Source organism: Nymphaea colorata, chromosome 1 (genome assembly GCF_008831285.2).
Source record: "Nymphaea colorata isolate Beijing-Zhang1983 chromosome 1, ASM883128v2, whole genome shotgun sequence".
Taxonomy (NCBI): Eukaryota; Viridiplantae; Streptophyta; class Magnoliopsida; order Nymphaeales; family Nymphaeaceae; genus Nymphaea; species Nymphaea colorata.
The window spans coordinates 35,732,374-35,755,107 of NC_045138.2; the positions used below are offsets into that span (position 1 = coordinate 35,732,374).

Sequence of the window (22,734 nt, forward strand, 5' to 3'; positions counted from 1 at the left end):
TAGAAAAGACACTCTAAACATTTTGTTTTTTCGAAAAATCATATGCCAATTTCTTTCCACCTTAGATTTGGAGAGAAGAAGACACAAAAAAAAACAACATTTACCACGTTAAATTATTCTTGTGCATCAAACATGGTTAAATTTATTATGTTTAATTCTTCATGTGCATCAAACATGATTAAATTTATCAATAAATTTTTCATGTGCATTAAATAAGACCTTAGATTGGAAGAGGGAGAAATTTCATCTTGTAAATTTTTTCAGAAAAATTTAGCATGGTAAATTTATCGTGTTAAATTTCACTCGCCCATCAAACGAGCCCTCAATTATCGAAATCTACGTATACAAAAAAATTTCTTTTTCCTATTCAAAAAAATAATTTTCATCATAATTATATTGACCTACGAAAATTTCATGCTGGCATATATAATCCGCTTCACTTCACGTAAGATTCTATTGCATAACACGACAATTTAAAATTTGGTGATTGAGAAGTGTGTTTGTTTTGCTTAAACACAGGTTTTGTTTTCCTAAAACTCGATTAGTGGTAGGGAAGCCGAATTCACCCCTAGTTAGAGAATTTTAATCTATCTGGTACACCTGATTAATCGATTCCGAATCCATTTAGCTGGATTAGTGAGAAAAAGTTTGTTTCAACTGTTAATTGGATTTGAATTTGCTAAAAAATGAATTCAAGTCAATATACAATTAAAATCCCATAAAAAGTCTTATTTGACTACGTTTAAATGTCACATTTTATGGTAACCGACTTTTTTAAAATCGGGAACAAGTTGTTACCTTACTTTGTTTTTATGCTTCTTTCCCTTCGATTGGTTGGCTTTGAACTCGATATGTGAATCTGTCGACGAAGGGTTGATCTGACCCTTTTGTTATAAAAAATAACCCGAATTAAAGGGTGGTTCTTGTAAATCGTTAAGATCTAATCAAACTTTACAAAGAACATTGAAACCTGAATGATGTTTATTATCTATACATAACACTTCCATGTTTTCTCTCTCACTAAATAAATATACTTAGTCTTGGGCATACATAAACGTAGCCTTTAAGTGTCTCAAGGATATTGGAACGTGTGGCGAGCTGAGTTTTTTTTTTTTTTTTTTTCTGTCGGTGATGTGCAATTCGAGCTCCATGAGCATCAACTATCTATACAAGCTAAGACGTATGTAGACTTGATGCTAGAGTACTAGTTGTTAAGTTTTATCATTTTGAGAAAGTGGGGTATATGCCCTTTTTTAGGCCTTAGGAACGAGTTCCGTTTTGAATATGAATGCCGTAATTAAAAGATATTGGACTTATAATGATGATAAGAAAACCAACCAAACAAATGAAATATGAATTGGGTAGTATCTTATCTACCGAAAACGAAGAAGGTCCTTTCATGTTGAATCATTTTCACAAAATTGGATCCCTTACATATCTGGTTCATGTCGTGTATGATGATATTTTGACACCCTATTTTTAACAAGTTAGAAGCTTTTTTCATATATAAGTATATTAATGTTCATATTCAATAATACTTAAAGGTACATTTTCTTGTATACTATACCTTTTTCTAATTTAAATTGGGGTTTTAAACAGGTATCGGATCCATACCCATATCTGTTTCCACTTGATTGCAAGCTCTCACCGTTGAAGCCGAACTCGAATTCAGGTATATGGAATGGGTATACAGCACATTTCATGCGGACCCATTGCCGCTCTTACAGGTTCAGCCGTTTGGGTCGCCGCTGGCGTCAAGATTAGTCTCTCTCTCTCTTTCGTCCGCACGACGGAACGGGTCTTCCTTTCTCTCTCTTAATTCCTCTTTCTCTCCCTCTCTTTTCTTCTACTATCACCTGTCATCTGTTTGGTTGGAATCTCCAATCTCATATGCTATGTTATCATAATTGCTCCTGATCGTCAAGGAGAAGACGAGCCGAGTCTTGTTTCGCACCTTCTATTAACGGAAGGTGTGGGGGGAAGCGGACCGAGAAGAAACCCCAAACTCCTCTTCCCCCCCCCATTTCCGTCCGGCGATACCCTGCTGAGCGGTCCTCTTTCCCGAAGGTATGGCATCTCCTCCTTCTCTCTGATTTCTTCGTCTTCTGGTGCTCTCTCCAAGGGTTAAGGTTTCCGGGTAGTGTTTTCTCTGTTTAAGGGGCAACTCTTTATCCGTATGTGGGCCAACAATCGGACAAGGTTTGGCGCTGTCGTGACCAGCGTCTTCTAGCCATTCGTAACCCATCATGGTGATTGGTGTCATCAGAGAGAGAGAGAGAGAGAGAGAGAGAGAGTCACCTCCACTTTGCTTCAGGTCAGTCCGTTGATAACCACCTCCATTTCCTTCAGGTTAATCCGTTGAACACGTAGCGTATTCAAATGCAATTATGCAGTAGTATATAAAGTTGCGAATCTTTGGTCGGATCTTTGATTATATGCAGAACTGCAAGTTAGAGATTCGAATGGTCATCTGGTCTATCTTGACACTGGTCCTCTGTTGCCTTTCCTTTTCGTTGACAACTATAAGATGTCGCTGTTTTGTTGTTGGTGCCGGACAAATATTTGAATGGGAGTAGGGTCAATGCAATGAAAACATTATGCATATGTACCGTCCGTGCAAATAAGCTTCACTGGCTTTCTTTGGCTTTTCCTTTGTGTGGGCGCTTGGGATTTCTTTAGAATTCGTGATAATTTGTCTTGCTCTTGCGTGCCCGTTAGTCTTGACTAGTTCTGCCATTTGATGCAGCACCTGTTCGTATACATGAACGGATGACAAGATGAACAACGTCTTCAGTAGCCAAATATTAGCTGAGAAGCTTTCCAAACTCAACAACTCTCAGCAAAGCATTGAAAGTATCCTGATCTTAAAAGGCTGAAATATCTGTTATCTAGCATGCTATTATAGCAAGAAATATGCCGTAAGTCGTAAAATGCTACTCCGAGAGGACTTCTTCTGACCGGTTTCAAGTCATGCACCATTTGCGTGCATAAACTTCTAAAATATTGAGTGGTGTGGATTTACTCCTTTTTGTTAATTTTCTTCTGGTGGCACTGCTAGGTGTATGGTTCTTGTATTTGTATTTGTTTCGGTTTCTGTTGTTACTGTTCATTCTGTACGCACTTCAAAGGTTAAGGTTGGAGCAGTTGCTTTCAGTTGTGGACTTGGTTCTCTTTCTTCGATGAGTTTGTAACAGTTACTGTTTCCTGCATAGCATGGAGAAGAGGAATCTGGATGTCTTTTCACGGTGCATTTCCAATTGCAGAGTCTGGTGTGCTGTTGCAGTTTCAAATTTCAATTGTCTTTTGTCATGTTTAATTCAAAGAATTATAGGGCATGAAGGTTGTTTTAAAGCATTTTCTAAGCTTTGAATTAGTTTTTCAGTTGCATTGAACAAAATCAGACGAAGAAAATGTGGATGAACTTCTTTTGGTCAAGAGACAATGATGGCTGAACCGAGATTCTATGATGCTACTAGGTTCCTACTTCATTTATTAAGAGTGGTCTTCATGTCTGTCTATGAGAGGCAACAACCTATATTTGTCGTGGAAGTGGTGATTCTCTGTCCACATACAGTATCATCCATTAAAGAATTATGGAGGGACAACAATCCATATCCATTAGAAGATTGCAAAAGTACAACTAAATTTGGTGGGTGGTCATGAAAACACATACTTTTTTGATTTATTTGTAAATGTAGTGTGCCTCTTGATGAGAGCAAGTGAATGCCATCTGTTGGATAAAAAATTGTAGATGGTTGAAGAACTTGAAGTGTGGTAGTTCTCCAGAGGTTGTTTTCATTAAACATATCATGAAGTTATAATTATGAATTTTATCGAAAATGCAGGCTAATCTTGTATATAGAGCTGTTGAATTTGTGCACTAATCTTTTGCTTTTGTTTCATGTGTCGTTATCAATAGCCAGGTTACTTGAGTTCTCTTTGTGCTCTTAACTTCAATTAGCATTATCACATTGGTGCATTTTTCACCGGAAAAAAGCAAAACAGGTGGTTGAAACATGGGAAAAATTGTTTAGCAGCTCACAGAAAGACCAATGCATCTCTTTTCTATACCTGGCTAATGACATCCTGCAGAACAGTAGAAGGAAAGGGAGTGAATTTGTGAATGAGTTTTGGAAGGTTCTGCCTGGTGCACTCAACAAGGTAGTGAAAAATGATGATGAACATGGGAAGCGCGTTGTCCTAAGATTGGTATGTTGTCTTTTACCATCTCATGCTGAGATTGTATGTATGTGTATCATAGGCTGAAAAAGTGCATTTCTTTTAATGCATCAAAACAAAGAAAATAAGTCAACTGAATAAAACGGAAAAAATGCCATTTTTTTATTGGAAATGCCAAATTGCTTATTTCCATTTTCTAGTTTTTATTTGTTTCTTATCTACTTATTTTTTGATGTTGTCTTATTATTTGAGAAACGGTTCATGAGGGTTTTAGCAGTGTGTTTAAATATTTAACCATCCGATAACATCCGGCTGCTGTTTTTTTTTAATTTTCCTATATATATATATTATATAAAGTAAAATAAATGAACAAGATGAAAAGCACCATTGCAAGGCAAATCTCCGTCCAATTGAGTCAACTGCTTCAGCTCTACAATAACCATTCAAAAGCTTTTAGGCAGGGCTCTTGGTTCTGGCTCTTTTCAACTTGATAATCTTTTACAAAACCTGCAGGGCACATTTCTGTGCTCATTCTTTAATACAGAAAATTTGTCTGAGAATACGAGCTACTGGATTTTTATTCAAAAATCCCTTGCATTTCTGAGGGTGAAAATTTTGGATTAACCAAGTCTAGTGAGATCTCACCTTGGACATCCTATGATGATATGTTTGGCACAGGCAATCGGGCCAGGCAAGTGAGCCTTTGGACATGATTTGTGGACTCATGGATGTTCAACATCACTTATTGAAATTCTCATGCTTACCTTCTTATGGAGGTTAAGAACAGATTTTAGGCAATATTAAAGAGGAGATGCCAGATCTTTTAATGGCTAAAACTGTTGAATAAGATATTTGAACATGTACTTTTTAATCCAACAGCTGCTTCTATTTAGTTGTTCTAGTTTGCTGTTTGTGCTTAGGCAGTTCCATGTTCTTGGATTGATTTTTTTTCCCTTTGTTCAACTTCTAAGCTGTGAAAGTGTCCTTCAACCATACAAATCAAGTCTAAAATGAACTGATAAAGCCCTTCACAGTTCACGGAACAGCTCACAATGATGAAAAATCAAGAGAGATCACTCACAAGCTGAAAAGGGCACTAAGGCACATAAAAACTTAATATTATCAAGAACAAATTAATGCAAATCCACCAAGGGACAACTTACAAGAGGGGAGAAATCCCCTATATGTACAGTAAGGCAGAGAGAGAGAGTTCTAGCTGTTTGGACAGTTCCAACAGCTCCAGATACAGCCGTTGGAACTGTCCAACAGCTAGAAGAGTCTGGTGAAAGATCAGATTTGACCGGACTACAGACCCTTTCAAAGATAAATAATAAAATTCAGGAAAAAAATACAAAATAGAAGTAAACAGAAATACAATAATGTAGATGTAGGATATGAATATGATCTTAACAATATGTTGATGCAAAATATATCTTAAGTTGATTAAAGGGTCTGGTTTTTGTCCCTGACCTAAGCTTCTGCTTTGTACCAATTTCTCTCTCTCTCTCTTTCTCTCCATATATATATATATATATATACACACACACACACACACACATGGTTTTTCTAACATAAGCTTCCACAAGATTAGAACTTCTGTTTTCTTTCTTTACATTTTCGCCATGTTCTAATGTTATATGAAAATAATATGATCCATTCTTACAAGCTGCAATTTTCTAGATAGATATATGGGAGGAAAGGAAGGTCTTTGGATCCCGTGGAAGTGGTCTTAAAGATGAAATGCTTGCAAAGGAACCTCCACCTTCATTGGAGAACAATGGCAAGAGTTCACACTCCATCAAAATAGCGCGGAAGGATGCTCATTCAATCAGAGTAGTAAGGATTCTTCTTCTTTTTTCCTTTCATTTTTTTAATGTGCTCTTGATAATCTAAAGATTTGAAACTAACTTTATTAGTCCTTGGGTTTGCACAATTTTGACTTCTACTTTGATCTGTCATCTGTATTCATCTAACTGATTTTCATTCTAATTTTAGAAATTAGCAATTGGAGGCATGCCAGAAAGAATAGTATCGGCATTCCAATCTGTACATGATGATCATTTCAATGAAGATACTGCCTTAAATAAATGTAAGGCTGCTATCCGTCGCGTTGGAAAGATGGAGAAGGATGTGGATGATGCCCGTTCACATGGTAAGGGAACAGATTCTTCTGTGGTAAGTGGAAACTGAATTTTGGATGTTTCTGGTCTGCTATCTTGGTCATAATTTTAGCGAAAGACTACAAATTATGTTGAGCAAACCAGTGAAAGAAATTTCTGTTATAGTCAAAGATAGAGCAAGGGACTGGATGTATTCTGTGGTTTTGATAAAGCATGGTATGATTTTAGAATGAAAGAACCTGGGCCTAAGTGGAAAGTTGTGGGTAAAATACCTCATTTCTTTTATGGTTGCATTTGTGAAACTCGAGAGCAATTCTTTCCTTATGCTAAGAAGAACAAACCTCAAAGAGTAGTTTTATTTTCTTAGACAACAAAGGAGTTGCTTAATCATTAATGTGCTTTTCAATTTGCTTTTGTTTTTTTGCCTGTTTGTGTCAACACTTCTATTGAAATATAAAATAGGATAGGGGATGTATTGTTCATAATGCTTCTTTTATGTATGCAAAGAAAATTCCATTCTCTAGTGATTATGGATGCAAATGAGTTGGACTACAATCAGAGTTAGCTTTGTGAATTTTGACTTAATTGGCTCCCAATGGGCTTGTTGTGTTTCAATTTGTTGGCACAGCCATTGTTATAAATTTAGAAAAAATTGTCTCTCAGACCAAATCTGAGTGGTTTAAGCAAGAAGGCTGGTTCCAAAGTTCTCTGAGTTGAAATGTGAATCTTGAAGCATCAAGGGAGACCTTTCTTCAATCATGCGGTATCTTAGATACCTCATGGATACTATGTCACATGGGTGCGGGTACGGTACGAGTTCGGGTATGGCGGTATGGGTTCAGACACATCAATTTTGAGAATTGTGGTTACGTGGGTGCGGCAAATTTTATATTCTCAAAAATGATAAATGAAAAAAAGCATTAATAATCTTATAATACACAAAAATTTTCAAAATTAAAGAAAAATGGGAGGAAATATAGAATCTTAGTGGAAGGGAAATATAAAAGAAGGAAAAAAATCAAAATTAGAAAAAACATTAAGTTTGAAAAGATAATTTTAAATATTTTAAAATGCAGCCGTACCGCATACCCGTGTCGTTGTACCCACGTACTGACATGGGTACCTGGGCAACAGTGATGCCTTTTATATTTATGCTTTCATTGGATGAGTTGGTCATAAAACTGGATTTCTTGGTATTGGAAATAATGTCATCTCTCTAAATAGAGAAATTTACAGAAACTGGTTGATACTTGATGTCCTTAGAAACAGCCACCTAATATTTAAAATTTACAAAATTATTTTGTAAGTTCATAAAATAGTTCACACTTCATGGATGGAAACAAATAAAATATATTACGAGACCATTCTACGCTTAATAAAGACTGTACCATTAAGTAAAGTGTTTTTACAAACTAAATTTTTTAGCCCTGGGTATTCATGACTTTCCTTTCATTTTGGGCAACTGTGATGGAATCAGTTATTCATGGTACAAAAATCCTGGATAAGCGGTTCAGGGTGTTGGTTGTTTAGAGGCACTTTATCTTTGGCAGACCATCCATCCGTTGTTTGATTGCATGTATAATATTATTCATGATTTCTTCCTTAATGTTTGATTTTGAAGGATTCACCTTTCTAAAACATAAAAAAATTACTCTTTTATTTAACCAAAAACTACTTCATCCTGGTGCTTGATTAACGCAGTTAAACAATAAGCTTCTTGCTACCAACTACAACAATAGAAAGGTCAGACTTCTAGTACAACCTCTTAACACACGGATCAATTTACTTGTTAAAGCCCATAATGCATCACATCCATTTTGTGCATATGGATGAAAAAGCAAGGCAAATTCAAGCCAAGTTAAGTATAATAACTTGTTATGCTGAACACAAGTTACCAAACTAAATAAATTGGAGAGCAATTGCCTGTAATGTCGGAGCATATTTAACAAATTGATTTTATAATATCGTGATTATCATAATGTATTTATAATCTTTCATATAAGTTCACAACAAAACAACATATTTACATCTTAAATATCATTCCTGGTGATGGGATCTCCATCCTTCCTCACGGTGATGGCATCTGCATGCATCCTCTCCTCCACTACTGTTAGAATCTCATGTGACGGTTGTTCCTTTTACTGGGAAATGAATTGTAGCAATGGAATTAAGAGGTTGTGAAATGCAATTGTTGTGGATTGTGGGAGTGTCTCCTCAAGAGGTGAATTTGAATATGAAAAAAGCAAAAAGGGTAGATTGTGATATTTTGAAAAAAAAATGCCAAAATGAAAATATCTTGCTTTTGGTGTGCTTTTTAGAAAAAATGTTTCTATTATATTTTAACGTTTTAATGTTTTTAATGTTTTAGTAAGTCTTTTGGATTTTGATGAATGTTTCTATTATTGAAAACTCAAATTTTCGTGATTTTTTTATGTTTTTTAATTTTTTGCACTCCAGAAACTTTCCTGATAAAAGCAAATTTTCTGTCTAGTATCTGTGAAACGCCTTGCCAACAGGAACCCAAGAACATACTTATGAATGGGTATTTGTAATTTCTCAAACATTTGGAATTCACGTTTAAGTACATACAAGTTGGGTGGTTGGTAGATGTCTCAATATTATATGTGTGATAATATTTGAGTATCTAGTTTGGGATGCATCCTGGAAAGCAATCCGTTGCTTGTTTCAGAGGGACATGGCATGCTGTATGACATGTTGATCTCAATAGAAACTAGAAAGTGTGGCTGCTGTGACTCATCTTTTCCTTATACTTTCAGGAAATCAACAGGAGTCAACCTTGGCAAATGAACTGCAGGAGCAGGAAAACATTTTGAGGCAATGTATTGCACAGCTTCAAAATACTGAAGCGACAAGGACTGCTCTAGTTGCTCAGTTGAAGGAAGCATTACAGGACCAGGTTAACTTAGACAATTATTTTTGCATACCTGAGAAATTTTGAAGTTGCGTTGATTAATTTTATGAGGTCCTGTACAAACTATTCTAATACGTTGTATGTAAAATTGTAAATTTTCCTTTTCTCAGGAGTCAAAACTGGAGCTTATTAGAACTCAGTTGCAAGTAAGTGAAGTTTCTTATTTTTCTTTTTTCTTTTATGGAAAATTGGAGGTTGTGCAAGAATTGGTTGGCCAACAGAGATATGCATTCATCCCAAATGTAACATATGTGGAAATAACTTGGAAGTAGCCTCATATTTAATAAATTTGAAGAGAATTTAGTGCATGTATGCCTGTCTCTAGTTTCTGCTTACTACTTTTATCTTGGTCTATAACCTGAGAGCTGCCAAACCTGGTGCTTGGGTCAGTTTTGTCTGGGCCAGTTTGAGTATATTCATCATGCTAAGAAGAATCTGTGGGTGTACTTGCAAATGTTGTTTATGGAAGTAATCTCATATCCAAAAATCTCGAGAATTGTGTCCATATATGCCTGGCCCTACTTACTACCTTCAGCTTGATCCATGACCCTTTTAAATGTTAAATTTAAGCCTATTATGGGACAGGTTTTGTAATCTGCCGGAGCTGGTCTGCTTAAGTCAGTTTTGGCTGGGTCAAATTTCAAGTTTGCATATGTTTTACTTTATGCTAAGCAGAAGTTGTGGTTATATTTCTGAATGTTGTTTACCAAAAAATATGATCTATCTAAAAACATCTTGCATTGTCCCAAATATCATTCTTAAATTTTTATCAGCAAGGTTTTCATGAGTATTTTCTCGAGAAACCTGAAAAAAATCAAATAATATATAAAATATATAAAATCAATTTGGAATCATCAGTTTTTGCTAATTTTTTTACAATATTTTCATGATATTTTTTGTCTTCGTGATATTTTCAAGATGTCATTTTTTTGTTTTCCCTTGTTTTTCCATTTTTTTATTTTTACCATGAAAAAACTTTGATTTGTGATAGTGTGCATCATCACCAATATTATCACATTTACATTGAGAATGCAGATGTTTGCAGATCTTTCTTCGCATGCTAATTGTATCTAATCATTCTAGAGATTTGATCGTGACATATCTAATCCTCTCTAATGAATGCATTTTCTTATAAGAAGACAAGTTTGATAGTGATTATGGGAAAATCATATGTAGGTTTAGATCCTTCCTCTCACTTGATGCGGGCTGCAGAAAAAAGAACCATGATGTGTGCAAGGCTGGCCCAGACATAGGTTGAACTTTTTCTCATATCTTGTGCGCATGTGGTATAGTAGTACAACAATGAGAGATATTAATTCAGATTAGTGACTTTATTTTTGTAATACCCCATAAGTTGAGTCTCGTATTGAAGATTGTAAGGGATCTTCAAGAGCTTATAAAGGAAAGGGGGGGGGGGGGTCATTAATGAAATGTTTGTCTTGGTTCCTAGCATTTTTAAGGTTTGAGCCAAAACTGCTAGGAGGCAGGTTGGGATCCACCAAACCAGGGGCCCGAGCCCAGGAGTGGGTCGGGTTGTTACAGTGGTATCAGAGCCGGTTCAATACACGGACATAAGGTCCCACACGCGCTGACGCGTGTGTCTTAAGGGAGGTAGATTGTAACACCCCATAAGTTTAGTCATGTATTGTAGATTGTGAGGGATCTTCAAGGGCTTATAAAGAGGGGCCATTAATGAGATGATTGTCCTGATTCCTAGCCTTTTTCAAGCTGAAGCCGAAACTGCTATGGGGGCGGGTTGGGATCCGCCGAACCAGGGGCCCGAGCCCAATAGTGGGTCGGGTTGTTACAGTGGTATCAGAGCCGGTTCAACACTCGGACCAGGGGTCCCACACGCGCTGACGCATGTGCCTTAAAAGGGGTGGATTGTAACACCCTGTTGACATATGTTGTATTTGGGTCACCTATTCAGGTCTGGATTTGGACCCGATCCAGTGTGTTACTGTTATGACCTTACTTAATCTGTGTAAACCCTAATTTCGGTGTGTTAATGAAATTCTAAGAGAGAGAGTGTTTGGCTGTTAGTGGGCACCAGTCCTCCTCATGGTTTTTTCCCTCTTGTTGAGGGGTTTTCCACGTTACATCGTGTTCATCTCTTTGTCTTTATTTTTACATGGTATCAAAGCCAGGTTGGTTCTGATTTCTCTATTGAGCTCGTGTTGGAAGAAAGTTCGTGTTCTCACTGTGCAGATTGGATTGGATATCCCTTCTCACTGTTTGGGTGAGTATTTCCTGTCGCCCGGCCTTGCTTGCTGCCGTGAAGTTCCGGCGTCCTCCTGCTGCTTGCATCGCTCTCACGACTGACATCGCTCGACGCGTTTATGCCTTGATATCACCTGACGCTCTCACGCCCGATGCTCTTTGTCTAACGTCGCCCGCTCCTTAGTCCTGTTGCTTCTTCTCCCGACGGTTTCAGTGCTCTCACGCCTACTGCATCTTCTGGCTGTCGTCCCCAACGTCTGCAGCTTCTCACGTTCTGGTCAGCGTCGTCTAGCATCGCCGGTCTGAGGTGCCCATTCTGTTCCTGTTTTTCCTGCACCATCCAACGCCGTCTACTTTATCCAGTGCCACCAACGTCGCTGGTTTCTTCCAGAGCTGCCCGTTCTCTCTGCCCAGTGCCGTCAGTGCTACTGTCTGCTCTGCCCAGTGTCGCCTGCCCTCCTAGCACTGTCTGCTCTGCTTTCTTGTGTTGCCATCGACTGAACAATCTTGCCGTTAACACCACAGAAGTTTGCTCGCCGCCTCCTTCGTCGTGTCTCTGCCGTTGCCAGGTTTCTCCACCGTGTACCCTGTTTTCTTTGTGTCTGCCACCTCTTTACAGTTGCTCTCTTGTTTTGTCGTGTGCATTCGTTCTCTTGTTGCTGTGTTGAACCTTGATAATGGCAGAGTCAACTTCATCTACTGTCAATATGGGCCAGGCTGATGTTGTGGCCTCTAGAACTGAAAATGTCCCAATTCAAGTCACTACCATTCGCCTCACCAAGGAAAATTACCTTCAATGGTCTCCTGCCATCACTATGGGGATCGTTAGTCGGGGCCGAATCGCCTATGTAAATGGGAGGAAGGTTGAACCTGTTGAGACTAGTGCTTCCTGGGGCACTTGGTTTCTTGAGGACAACCAAGTTAAAACTTGGATTGTCAATTATGTATCCTTCGATATTCAAATCCTCATCCTTCGTAAGAGGACCACGAGAGATATGTGGGTTATCTTAGAACACATGTATGGCCAGAAGAAGAAAATTGTTCGAGTGTATCAACTGATGAAAGATGTCTATGCACTTCGGCAAGGGGATCTCTTTGTGGCAGACTTTTATGCAGCGTTGAAGTTCAAATGGGAGGAACTTGACTACTATTCTGATGGTACTTGGAATTGCCCCCAAGACCAAGTACGTCTTGTAGCCAAAGAATGGAAAAATAGGGTATTCTTATTCTTAGCGGGATTGAATGATGACTTTGAAGGTATAAGGAGTCAAATCCTTAATTCAGAAGAATTGGTTAGTATTGAAGATGTCCACTCCCGTGTTGAAGCTGAAGAGCCAAGGCGTCTAATTATAAATGGGAGAAAGGGGGATCATACCTCACATAACGATCATACCTCACATAACGAAAGGTCTGCTTTGGTTAGCTGTGCTCCTATGGGAGTTGCTTGACCTACTCGAAAATGTACGCACTACAAGAAAACAGGTCATACCATGGAGTTTTGTTAGGACCTGCATCCTGAAAAGAAGAATAGTAGGGGGAGGTCTTCTAGTGGGAAGAAACTTGCTTCTGATGTTGCCAACTCTAGTGGAGAGAAAGCTTATATCTCTGCTGAACAGATTTGTGAGCTTCGTGCTTATCTGAGTTGGATTGATGTTGGTCAGGTCGAAGCGGTAGATGATGTGAAAGTTAACCATGCTCTTGTGATTTCTGGAGAAAAAGGTAATTCTTGTATGGGAGAATGGATTGTTGACAGTGGTGCCATCCACCACATGACTGACAATCCTAAGCTCTTCCATGAGTATAAGTTCTCATCAAGAAAGGAACGTATTTCTCTTGCCGATGGTTCCTTTATCTATGTAGCGGGAAAAGGGAGTCTTTCTTTGTTAAACAAATTTTTAGTGCATGGTGCCTTACATGTTCCTCATCTTCCTTTGAATCTTTTGTCTGTCAGCAAGATTACAAAGGAGTTGAATTGTGAACTCATATTTTCTGCAAATCGTTGTGTTTTGCAGGACTTGGTGACAGGGAAGAGGATTGGGATTGGTTTGGTGTCTGAAGGCTTATATCGACTTCCCATCCGTGTGGCCACAATTCTTATGACAGCAGTTAGCAGGATAAAGAAGAAGAGAAAAGATTGTCTTCAGTTACTTTTGTATTGGCATGAACGCATTGGGCATCTCCCTTTTGGGATTTTGAAACAGTTATTTCCTGATTTATGTTCTAGTTTGGACATATCTATGTTATCTTGTGATGTTTGTCAGTTTGCTAAACATGTTAGGGCTTCATACCTTGTTTCTAACAGTCGTGCTAATGAAGTTTTTTTCTTGATTCATTGTGATGTGTGGGGGCCTTCAGGAATTAATATTCGTTGTGGTTTTTAGTATTTTATAACCTTTATGGATGATTACTCAAGGAGTACCTTTGTTTACCTGTTAAAAGACTGTAGTGAAGTGCCTCATGTCATAGAGACCTTCATTCTTCTTGTGGAGACCTAATATGGTAGTTCTGTTAAGACCTTTCGGTCTGATAAGGCTCGTGAGTATGTATGTCAAGCTGTTGAAGATTTCTTTCGAAAAAGGGGGATTGTTTATGAAACATCCTGTAGTTATACCCCTCCACAAAATGGGGTAACTGAGAGGAAAAATCGTCAGTTACTCAATGTCACCAGGGCCCTCTTGTTTCAAAGGAATCTTCCAAAACAATATTGGGGTGATGCGGTTCTCACTAGTGCATATCTGATTAATCGTATGCCTAGTCGTGTATTAAATGGGCAGACTCCCCACTCTATACTTCCAGGGAGTCGTCAACCCTTTTTCCTTCCACCTCGTGTCTTTGGATGTGTTTGCTTTATTCATGATCACAGTCCTCATGTTAAAAAACTTGATCCGAGGTCAATTAAGGGTGTTTTTGTTGGATATTCTCCTACTCAAAAGGGGTATAAGTGTTTTGATCCTACCACTGGTCGAGTTTATGTTACCAAGGATGTCACTTTCTTGGAACATGTCTCTTACTTTTGTGAGAATCCTCTTCAGTTGGAGAGGTCTATGTCAAGGGAAGAGTATTCTTTGGGTCAAGAAATTCAATTTACATATTTCTTGGAGTACAGGCGAGAAGAGAGTCCACCAATTGTTGAGGTGCTTGAACATGAGAGTTCGTACTCTAGGCGAAGAGTTCGTACAGTAAGGTGACTGATGGTGACAATTCTACTCCTAATCCCAATTCTACTTCTTCCCTGAATGACCCAAGTCGTGCTCAGAAGAAATCTGTTGAGGAAAACATTCAGACAGAAACTGTTCAGACAGAAACTGAAAAAAAGGAGCTTCCCATTGCCTTGAGAAAGGGTGTCAGGTCATATACTCAACACCCTATTGGTAACTTTGTGTCATATTCTAGATTGAGCACCGATTACAAATGTTTTGTATCATCTCTTTCTTTGGCTATGATTCCCAGGACTGTTGTAGAGGCTCAAGGTGATCCCCAAGTCGACTCATGCTATGCAAGAAGAGATGGAAACCTTGAGCAGAAACCAGACATGAAAGTGGTAGAGATCCCTGAAGCGGCTCATCTGGTTGGATCTAAGTGGGTCTACACCATTAAGTACAAACCAAATGAGAATATTGAGAGGTACAAAGCTCGCCTGGTTGCCAAGGGGTTTAGTTAGAAATATGGGATTGACTACTTGGAGACGTTTGCTCTTGTTGCGAAGATGAAGACTGTTAGAGTTATTATTTCTCTAGCAGTGTTGAAGGAGTGGAAGATGTGCCAACTTGACATTAAGAATGCTTTTCTCAACGGAGATCTTGAACAAGAAGTGTATATGTGTATGCCCCCAGGATATGAGAAACCAAGAAAATGTTGAAATCGGGAAGTGTATATGTATATGGGCTCAAGCAGTCTCCCCGAGCATGGTTTGAACGTCTTAGACTTGTAATGAAAAAACATGGCTACAACCATACTCTGTTTGTAAAGAGGAAGGAGGGTAAGGTTTCTCTTTTGTTAGTCTATGTTGATGATATGATTGTTACAGGTAATGATGAAGATGAGATAACAAGATTAAAGGGTTTATTGGCTGCTGAATTTGATCTCAAGGACGTTGGCAAACTAAGATATTTTCTTGGTATTGAAATTTCTAGATTAGGTACGATCCTTGTTCTAAATCAAAGGAAGTATACCCTGGCTTTACTGAAGGAGACAGAAAAACTAGGGTGTAGACCGGCTTCTACTTCTCTAGATGTTGGACACAAACTCAGTATTAAGGATGGATAAACCTCTTTGTGAAGAAGCTAACGGGAGGCATCAACGTCTGGTTGGAAGATTGATCTACCTCACTCTGACTAGACCTGATATCACCTTTGTCGTAAATGTGACGAGTCAGTTCATGCACGCGCCTACAGATACTCACTTGAAGGTTGTCGACAGAATCTTGTGTTACTTGAAGAGGAATCCTGGCAAGGGGCTTCTATATGTGAAACAAGGGTCGATTGAGATTGAAGGGTATTCAGATGCAGACTGGGTAGACTGTATTGATATTAGAAGATCTACTTCAGGGTACTGCGTCTACTTGGGGGGAAATCTTATTGTTTGGAGGAGCAAGAGACAAGATGTTTGTTCCCGCTCAAGTGCAGAGGCTGAATATAAGGTTGGAGTGTCAGAATTACTATGGCTGAAAGTATTACTGATTGATATTGGGATAGAGACTGAAGGACCTATAAAGTTGTACTGTGATAACAAGTCTGCAATCAATCCGGCCAACAACCCTGTGTTACATGGCCAAATAAAGCATGTCGAGATTGACTGTCACTTCATCCGGGAGAGAATTGATGCCAGAGAGTTGATTCTACCATATATGAAATCTGAAGACTAAACTACTGATGTTCTGATTAAAGCCTTACCTATGACTCAGTTTGAGAGAAATGTATCAAGTTGAACATGTTTGATATGTATGCCCAACTTGAGGGGGATTGTTGACATATGTTGTATTTGGGTCACCTATTCGGGTCTAGATCTAGACCCGTTCCAGTGTGTTACTGTTATGGCCCTACTTAACCTGTGTAAAGCGTAATTTTGGTGTGTTAATGGAATTCTAAGAAAGAGAGTGTCTAGCTGCTAGTGGGCACCAGTCCTCCTCACCTGTGGTTTTTTCCCTCTCGTTGAGGGGTTTTCCACGTTACATCGTGTTCATCTATTTGTCTTTATTTCTACACACCCCATAAGTTTAGTCCCTTATTGAAGATTGTAAGGGATCTTCAAGGACTTATAAAGGCGGGGGTCATTGATGAGATGATTGTCCTGGTTCCTAGCCTTTTTGAGGCCGGAGCCGAAACTGCTAGGGGGCGGGTTGGGATCCGCCAAACCAGGGCCCGAGCCCACGAGTGGGTTGTGTTGTTACAATTTTTTCGTTTTTTGAGAAACAAAAGCCAGCATGGAGATTTGAAGTTGGATTAAAGTTATTGAGAATGGAAGTTTGTCAAACTCGTACCAGATCTTCAAAAGAGGATCAAGAGAGGATATTATGTGTCCTTGTTTCTTTTTCTTGCATCTGAACCTCTTTCAGTTAGAGGCCCTATCTGACACCAATATGCTTGTTATAGTTATATGAAGCATCATCTTTTTGTACCAGTCAACGTTAGTTTGATGGTCTCAATATATGATAGTTTAGCAAAGGAATTGTTCTGGTCAATAGGTTATTTCATGTAGTATAGAATCTATAGATCAGTATATACTGAATATCATAGTCACAAATATTGTTTTCACATTTTAAATGGTGAAGTTTTCCTCGGCAAACTTTAAAAAAAGGGAAAAATACAAAATAATTTAAAAATTAAAAAATCTTACACATTAGGAAAAAATAAAATAGATGAGAAACTAACAAGACAACATCAAAAAATAAGTAGATAAGGAAAAAATAAAAATTAGAAAATGGAAACAAGCAATTGGCATTAGAAAACATGACAAAATGCCTAAAATGAAAAAAGGAAAGAATGTGACAAAAAAGCGATTTTTTCGATTTGGTGCTTTTTCCAAAAAGAAAAGATGGCATTTTTTTGCCTTTTTTAGACTGATTTATTTTTTGCGTTTTTTTTTAAATGTGTTTTTTGTGACTATGCTGAATATTAAAGAACATGAGGTGAGATGAAAGCTGAGTAACATTTGTCACACCTGAGTTGGTAATGGACAAATGACAATTTGCTTTCTTTCTTGTTGAATCATTGTTAGAATTATATCCTATGTCGCATGGGTGCTTCTAAATGAATGCCGCACCCTTGTCGCACGTGCTGGTGCTTGTCCAACACAGCACATTCGGTTCGGTCAAGCCGAACCGGGTCGAAATTGACCATTTTAAATGTGCTTATAGCTAAATTATCTTTAATACAAAAAATTATATGTAAATATAAATAAATAAGGCTACTAAACAGTTAAATAACTATGTAATAAATGATGTATATACATACACACATATATATACAACCTCGCCGCACCCGCACCTAATTCTTTTGAAAGATTGGCCTGTCCGCACCCCCACCCGCACCCTGCACTCAGGTGACATATATTACAGCTTATTGATTGTTGATTATTGGTTTGTTTTTGGGCTATATATATATTTTACATCCTTCACCAGCATCCACACCCATACCTCGCACTGTGTGATATAGGAGGAATCATCAACAAAAATTAAATTTTCACCCCGTTTATGATTCTTTCCTTTTTATGAGTACTTGATGGAACTATGTGGAGATTATATGGTGATCCTGAAAGAAGGTAATCATTTGGATTCTGTTTCCTAGATGATAGCTGCTGATGTTTTGTCTGGATGGCTATGTGAGAGTCTTTGGCTTGTAGTATGCCTGTTCTAATTTCCTCTTCCTGGAACTGAAGTTGCTGTGTGTTTACTTTGGTCGTTTGCTGCTATAATAGAATCCTAATATGTATATTAGGTGGGATTAGAATGTTAAACCTTTATCTTAATACGTTCTTTACTCGTGAAAACTTCCTAGGTAGGGGACATAAGCATGGCAATTTTCTCCATTTCCTCAGGTTGAGGTCTTCAGCTGCAGTCTGTCAAAATGTTCACATCTTTATGTGCTTGACTTGAAACCCAACGAGTATTGCCATCACTGACATGTGCTTTCTGTCGTTATTTGGCAGGTCGCACAAGCCCAAGCTGAACAAGCAAAAGCTATGCAGCAACAGTTGCTTGCTGGACCCGCTTGTGGTCCGCCTGAATTACCTTCTACTGTTGAACCTAAACAAGCTCAAGCACAGATTGCAACAACCACAGCCATCTCCAGTGCTACCCATCCACATCAGCCAGTGCCATCTCAACCACTCACTTCTTCAGTGGACATGAAAATGACTTCTGAAGAACAAAAGAAAACTGCTGCTGCTGTTGCGGCAGAAGTTGCTGCCAAGTTAGCAGCGTCAACATCCTCAGCTCAGATGCTCACATCTGTTTTCTCCTCTCTTGCTGCTGAAGAAGCCGCATCCATGAACTTTGGTTTGAAAACCAGCAGCTTTGGTCCAAGCAGCTTCCCAGCTGATAAAAGACCAAAATTGGAGAAGCCCATGATGGTTACCGACACAACTAGTTCTTATGTTTCTCACTACCAGCAGCAACAGGGTGGTTCTCTTGCACAAGTCCCAGGCCAGGTGTCAACAAGTAGTTTGCAGCCTTCGCCTTTTCCACCACTTCCACCGTTGCCACCACCTGCTATACAGCAACAGTATGTGCAAGCAAGTGGTATGATGGTGGGGATGCCGTATATGTATAGTGGCAACAGTTTACCCCCCCAACCGCCATTGCCTCCACAAATGGCGGTGGCAAAATCTGGTTCCACACAGATGCAACAACCAGCCCCACAGCAGCAGCAGCAGCAACAACAACAACAACAACAACATGGTGTTATTCCTGGTTATTACCAGGCACCAAATGCTAGTTTCTATACGCAAGGTGGTACACAACCAACTCAAGCCGTGCCTCGGTAGTTGTCTTTCCAGTACTGTTCCATCAATTTGTCGTGCTGAGGTCTGATGCTTGGGTTGTCCACTTTATGTGTAAGTCCATCCTTATGTACATTTTGCATGTAAACTGCATGTGAATGCTACTATGCTGGATCTTGTTGAAGCTTGCCTGTAGTATGTCGTAAGAATCCGGAGGGAGAGAAAGAATAATAGTAATGTTATGCACCGATGATTTTGAACTGTAATTTAATGCATATTATGTAGCGATCTGCTTTTAGATGTAAGTTACCATAATTTAAATTTCTGTACATTTCATCCTTCTATCTTTTATTTGTCAAGATTTTGATTCTTCATGCATTCAGAGTTGATCCTACTGTCTTTTAGCTTTTTTTTTTTTTTTTTTTGGTGTGTTTATGCCCCTCGTCCTCCTTTTCTGCTTTAGTTTGTCCCAATTCTGGGAAATGTTTTGCCTCTCCTGACGTATTTGACCCAGGTAGTGGCAGTCCTCTTGCTGATGATAGTCACTTGTGAAATGTGAAAGCCTGAGCGTCTACGGGCAGTGTTATGCATGAAATGCATGTGTGAGAACCTTTGGAATCGTTCAAATGGGAGGCGATGACAAATGGCAGGCTAAACCAGCACACCCTGGAAATGGGTTTCTTTCATCTCAGGTGTCGGTGGGACCAGTGTCTTACATATTATTCTTCGAAAGTTAAAAAGTCTGACTTTAATTCATTCATTTTTTATTTTTTTTTTCTTAGGATGACACCATCCTCTAATCCAGCTTTGTAAAAACTAGGCTTCATAAAAATGAAGTTTTTTAATGAGTTTTTGAAACTTTTTTTTTTCAGGCGACACATCTAAAACAGTTTTTGAAGAACTTAAAGAGGACCCGGTTTTTCACTTCTTTTTACAAAACCAGATTTTGTGGGTTTTCTTCAAACCAGTTTTGATGCCCCCCAAACACTTCAACAACATAGTTTTGAAGTGTCAGCCAAACACCCCTTGTATTTGCCAAGATTATCTCCACCAAATGGAAGAAACTTGAAAACTTTCAATGCGTCATAGTAAGTACGTTCATGAAATGATAAACTGCCATTTTTTATCTTTGTGGTCATTGAATGCCGTATTTGCCATGTAACTTTCACCCTTAATGTGATTCGAATTGGAACATCCTTCCAAGCTTCATAAATATGACGATCTCAGATCGAAGAAAAGAATTTCATATCGGTAATAAGATTGGATAGAAAGAAATCATGCCTAACTAGATTCCATGAAACATATGCATGACAGCACGTAAACCACCAACCAAAACGAAACGTCGTCCCCGTCGCCTTCCCGCAGGACTTGGTAGCCGCTGCTGACCTTCACCTAAGGCATGCGGCAGGGGAAAAAATGCACGGTATGGGGTTCGACTTTTTTGGAGGGTAAAATTACTCTTCACCAGGGTAATCTTTTTTGTGCTTTACATGAAAGTGAAAAGCCGTACAAAAACGGCAAGTTTCTCCCGATGCATATGCACACAGTAAAATCCAAACGAGGCCTAAAGGACAAAAAAAACTTCTGCAAACATCCTTACACTTTGCATTCTGTCATAGTAAGTTTCAATTTTTGTTTTTTCCATCGTTTGATTAGTAAGTTTTTCTGAAAAGTACATTCCAGTAAAAGGTTTCTGGCTATCAAACTTGGTGAGAAAGAAGCAGACGAGGAAAAACTGAATATCGTTTCCGACTTAGCCTATCAACCTGGGGGGATCATATGAGAAACTTCAAAACGAGCTTGTTCTCGATGTAAACTTGTATATCGAGCAGGTTTTTGTATAGTCTTTTCGATCGTGCGCCTTGCAAGTACCCATTGTGAAGCAATGACAAGTGATCTTCTGCTTTCTTTTGTTTTTTAAGTCTGCCCAACAGAAGACGATGGTACAGTCCAGAATTATTTTATTTGCTAGTGCGCACATAATGAACTGTATTTAGCTGATAAATGTCGAAACTGTACTTTGCAGAAAATTAATGCCAGGGAATCGCAACCTCGGGGATTGATCATAGTCATACGGCCAGCCAAAGGTGGAATTTTACAAACTTGTTCACGTGAACTAGTTGCTTCGTAAGCATGATTTAAAACTTTGCAGCCAGAAAGAAAAATACAACTTACAAAGCCAGAATAGTACTGTACATTTGACATGGGTTTACAAATTTTCTTTTGAAAAATGGGGGACAGATTTATTTTCTCTTATAAATTTGTATTTTTCATGATATATTGATAAGATTTACGTTTTCCAAATTGTTTAAATTAAAAGAGTATGACAACACATTGTGGTCATATCGTAGCATGTCTGTTTCCATCCATGTGGCACTGGTTACCACATGAAGTAACCAGTGAAGTAAATAAAGAAAATAGATGCATGACATTACGTTTACGTCCATATATATCACGTCTCTACCTTGTACAGCCATGAAGTAAATAAAGAACAACCATTCTTTTTCTTGGCAATTTAATGCACAGAATAAAGAAAAGCAAGTGACCAGCATTTTCCAATGTTCCACAGAGTTCATTTATTTTGGTTGGGGGCTAATTCTCAGATATATAGTTGCTTGCTTTTGAGTTTTAACTCAATCCCTATGCGTATTCTAAAAAAAAATTGCTCAATGATTAGCTATCACGTTGTGCAATGGGGGAAAACTATATCTTCCTCCCATGTGGGTAAATAACTATATGACAAGCAGCAACGTGGTGGCACCTGTGCCATCGGGGAAGTTCTCACAGTGGGACCCAAAAGAAAAAGCAGCGTCGATCCCACCTTCATCAGCCTAACAACAAAATCACTAGACTGTTAGTGAGAAGTTAGAAATTTTCACGTTCTTTAGCATTTTTGTTGGGAAAATACAGATTTTTGTAAGGAATATGTTGACAGATTTAAGTTTTCAAGGGGAAAGAAAACTTGTTGGTGTTCTCCTCTTGACCACATATCTCAGTTGTCTAAGTCATGTCAAAGATAATCATGGGTTCCACAAAGCCCCCATGGACACATCAGTCAATGTCAAGCAACAGTTGAAAGGAAAAGCTGGCTATGATCTTATCACTGCTCAAAGTTTCTTTCAAATCGAGTTGCTGGAGAAACTCACATCCAAAACTGCTCATTGGGTTACCAAGATTCGAAGTACTTCACTAGTTATATTTTGAGTTTCTTTCAAATCGCGTTGTTGGAGAAACTCACACGCAAAACTACTAAATGGGTTATCAAGATTCGAAGTACTTCAATAGATATATTTTGAGTTTCTTTCAAATGGAGTTGCTGGAGAAACTCACATCCAAGACTGCTCA

The 22,734-nt window shown here is 38.6% G+C and overlaps 1 protein-coding gene across 3 annotated transcripts; it reads left to right on the forward strand.

Annotated features, from left to right (window-relative positions):
• The first annotated feature begins 1,715 nt into the window (after positions 1–1,715).
• On the forward strand, positions 1,716–19,767 carry LOC116249911 (uncharacterized). 3 transcript variants are annotated; one of them, XM_050077202.1, is made up of 9 exons: positions 1,716–2,067; positions 2,747–2,853; positions 3,962–4,209; positions 5,860–6,015; positions 6,175–6,331; positions 9,077–9,216; positions 9,342–9,377; positions 13,464–13,651; positions 18,598–18,940. In XM_050077202.1, the coding sequence occupies exons 2-9, from the start codon at positions 2,778–2,780 to the stop codon at positions 18,797–18,799; spliced, it is 1,203 nt and encodes a 400-aa protein (XP_049933159.1). In that variant the 5' UTR covers positions 1,716–2,067; positions 2,747–2,777; the 3' UTR covers positions 18,800–18,940. The 3 variants fall into 3 exon arrangements, with proteins under 3 accessions (XP_049933159.1, XP_031479085.1, XP_031479093.1); XM_031623225.2 differs by lacking the exon at positions 13,464–13,651 and having other exon boundaries at positions 1,720–2,067; positions 18,598–19,767; XM_031623233.2 differs by lacking the exons at positions 1,716–2,067; positions 13,464–13,651 and adding an exon at positions 2,154–2,314 and having other exon boundaries at positions 18,598–19,767.
• The last annotated feature ends 2,967 nt before the right edge of the window (positions 19,768–22,734 follow it).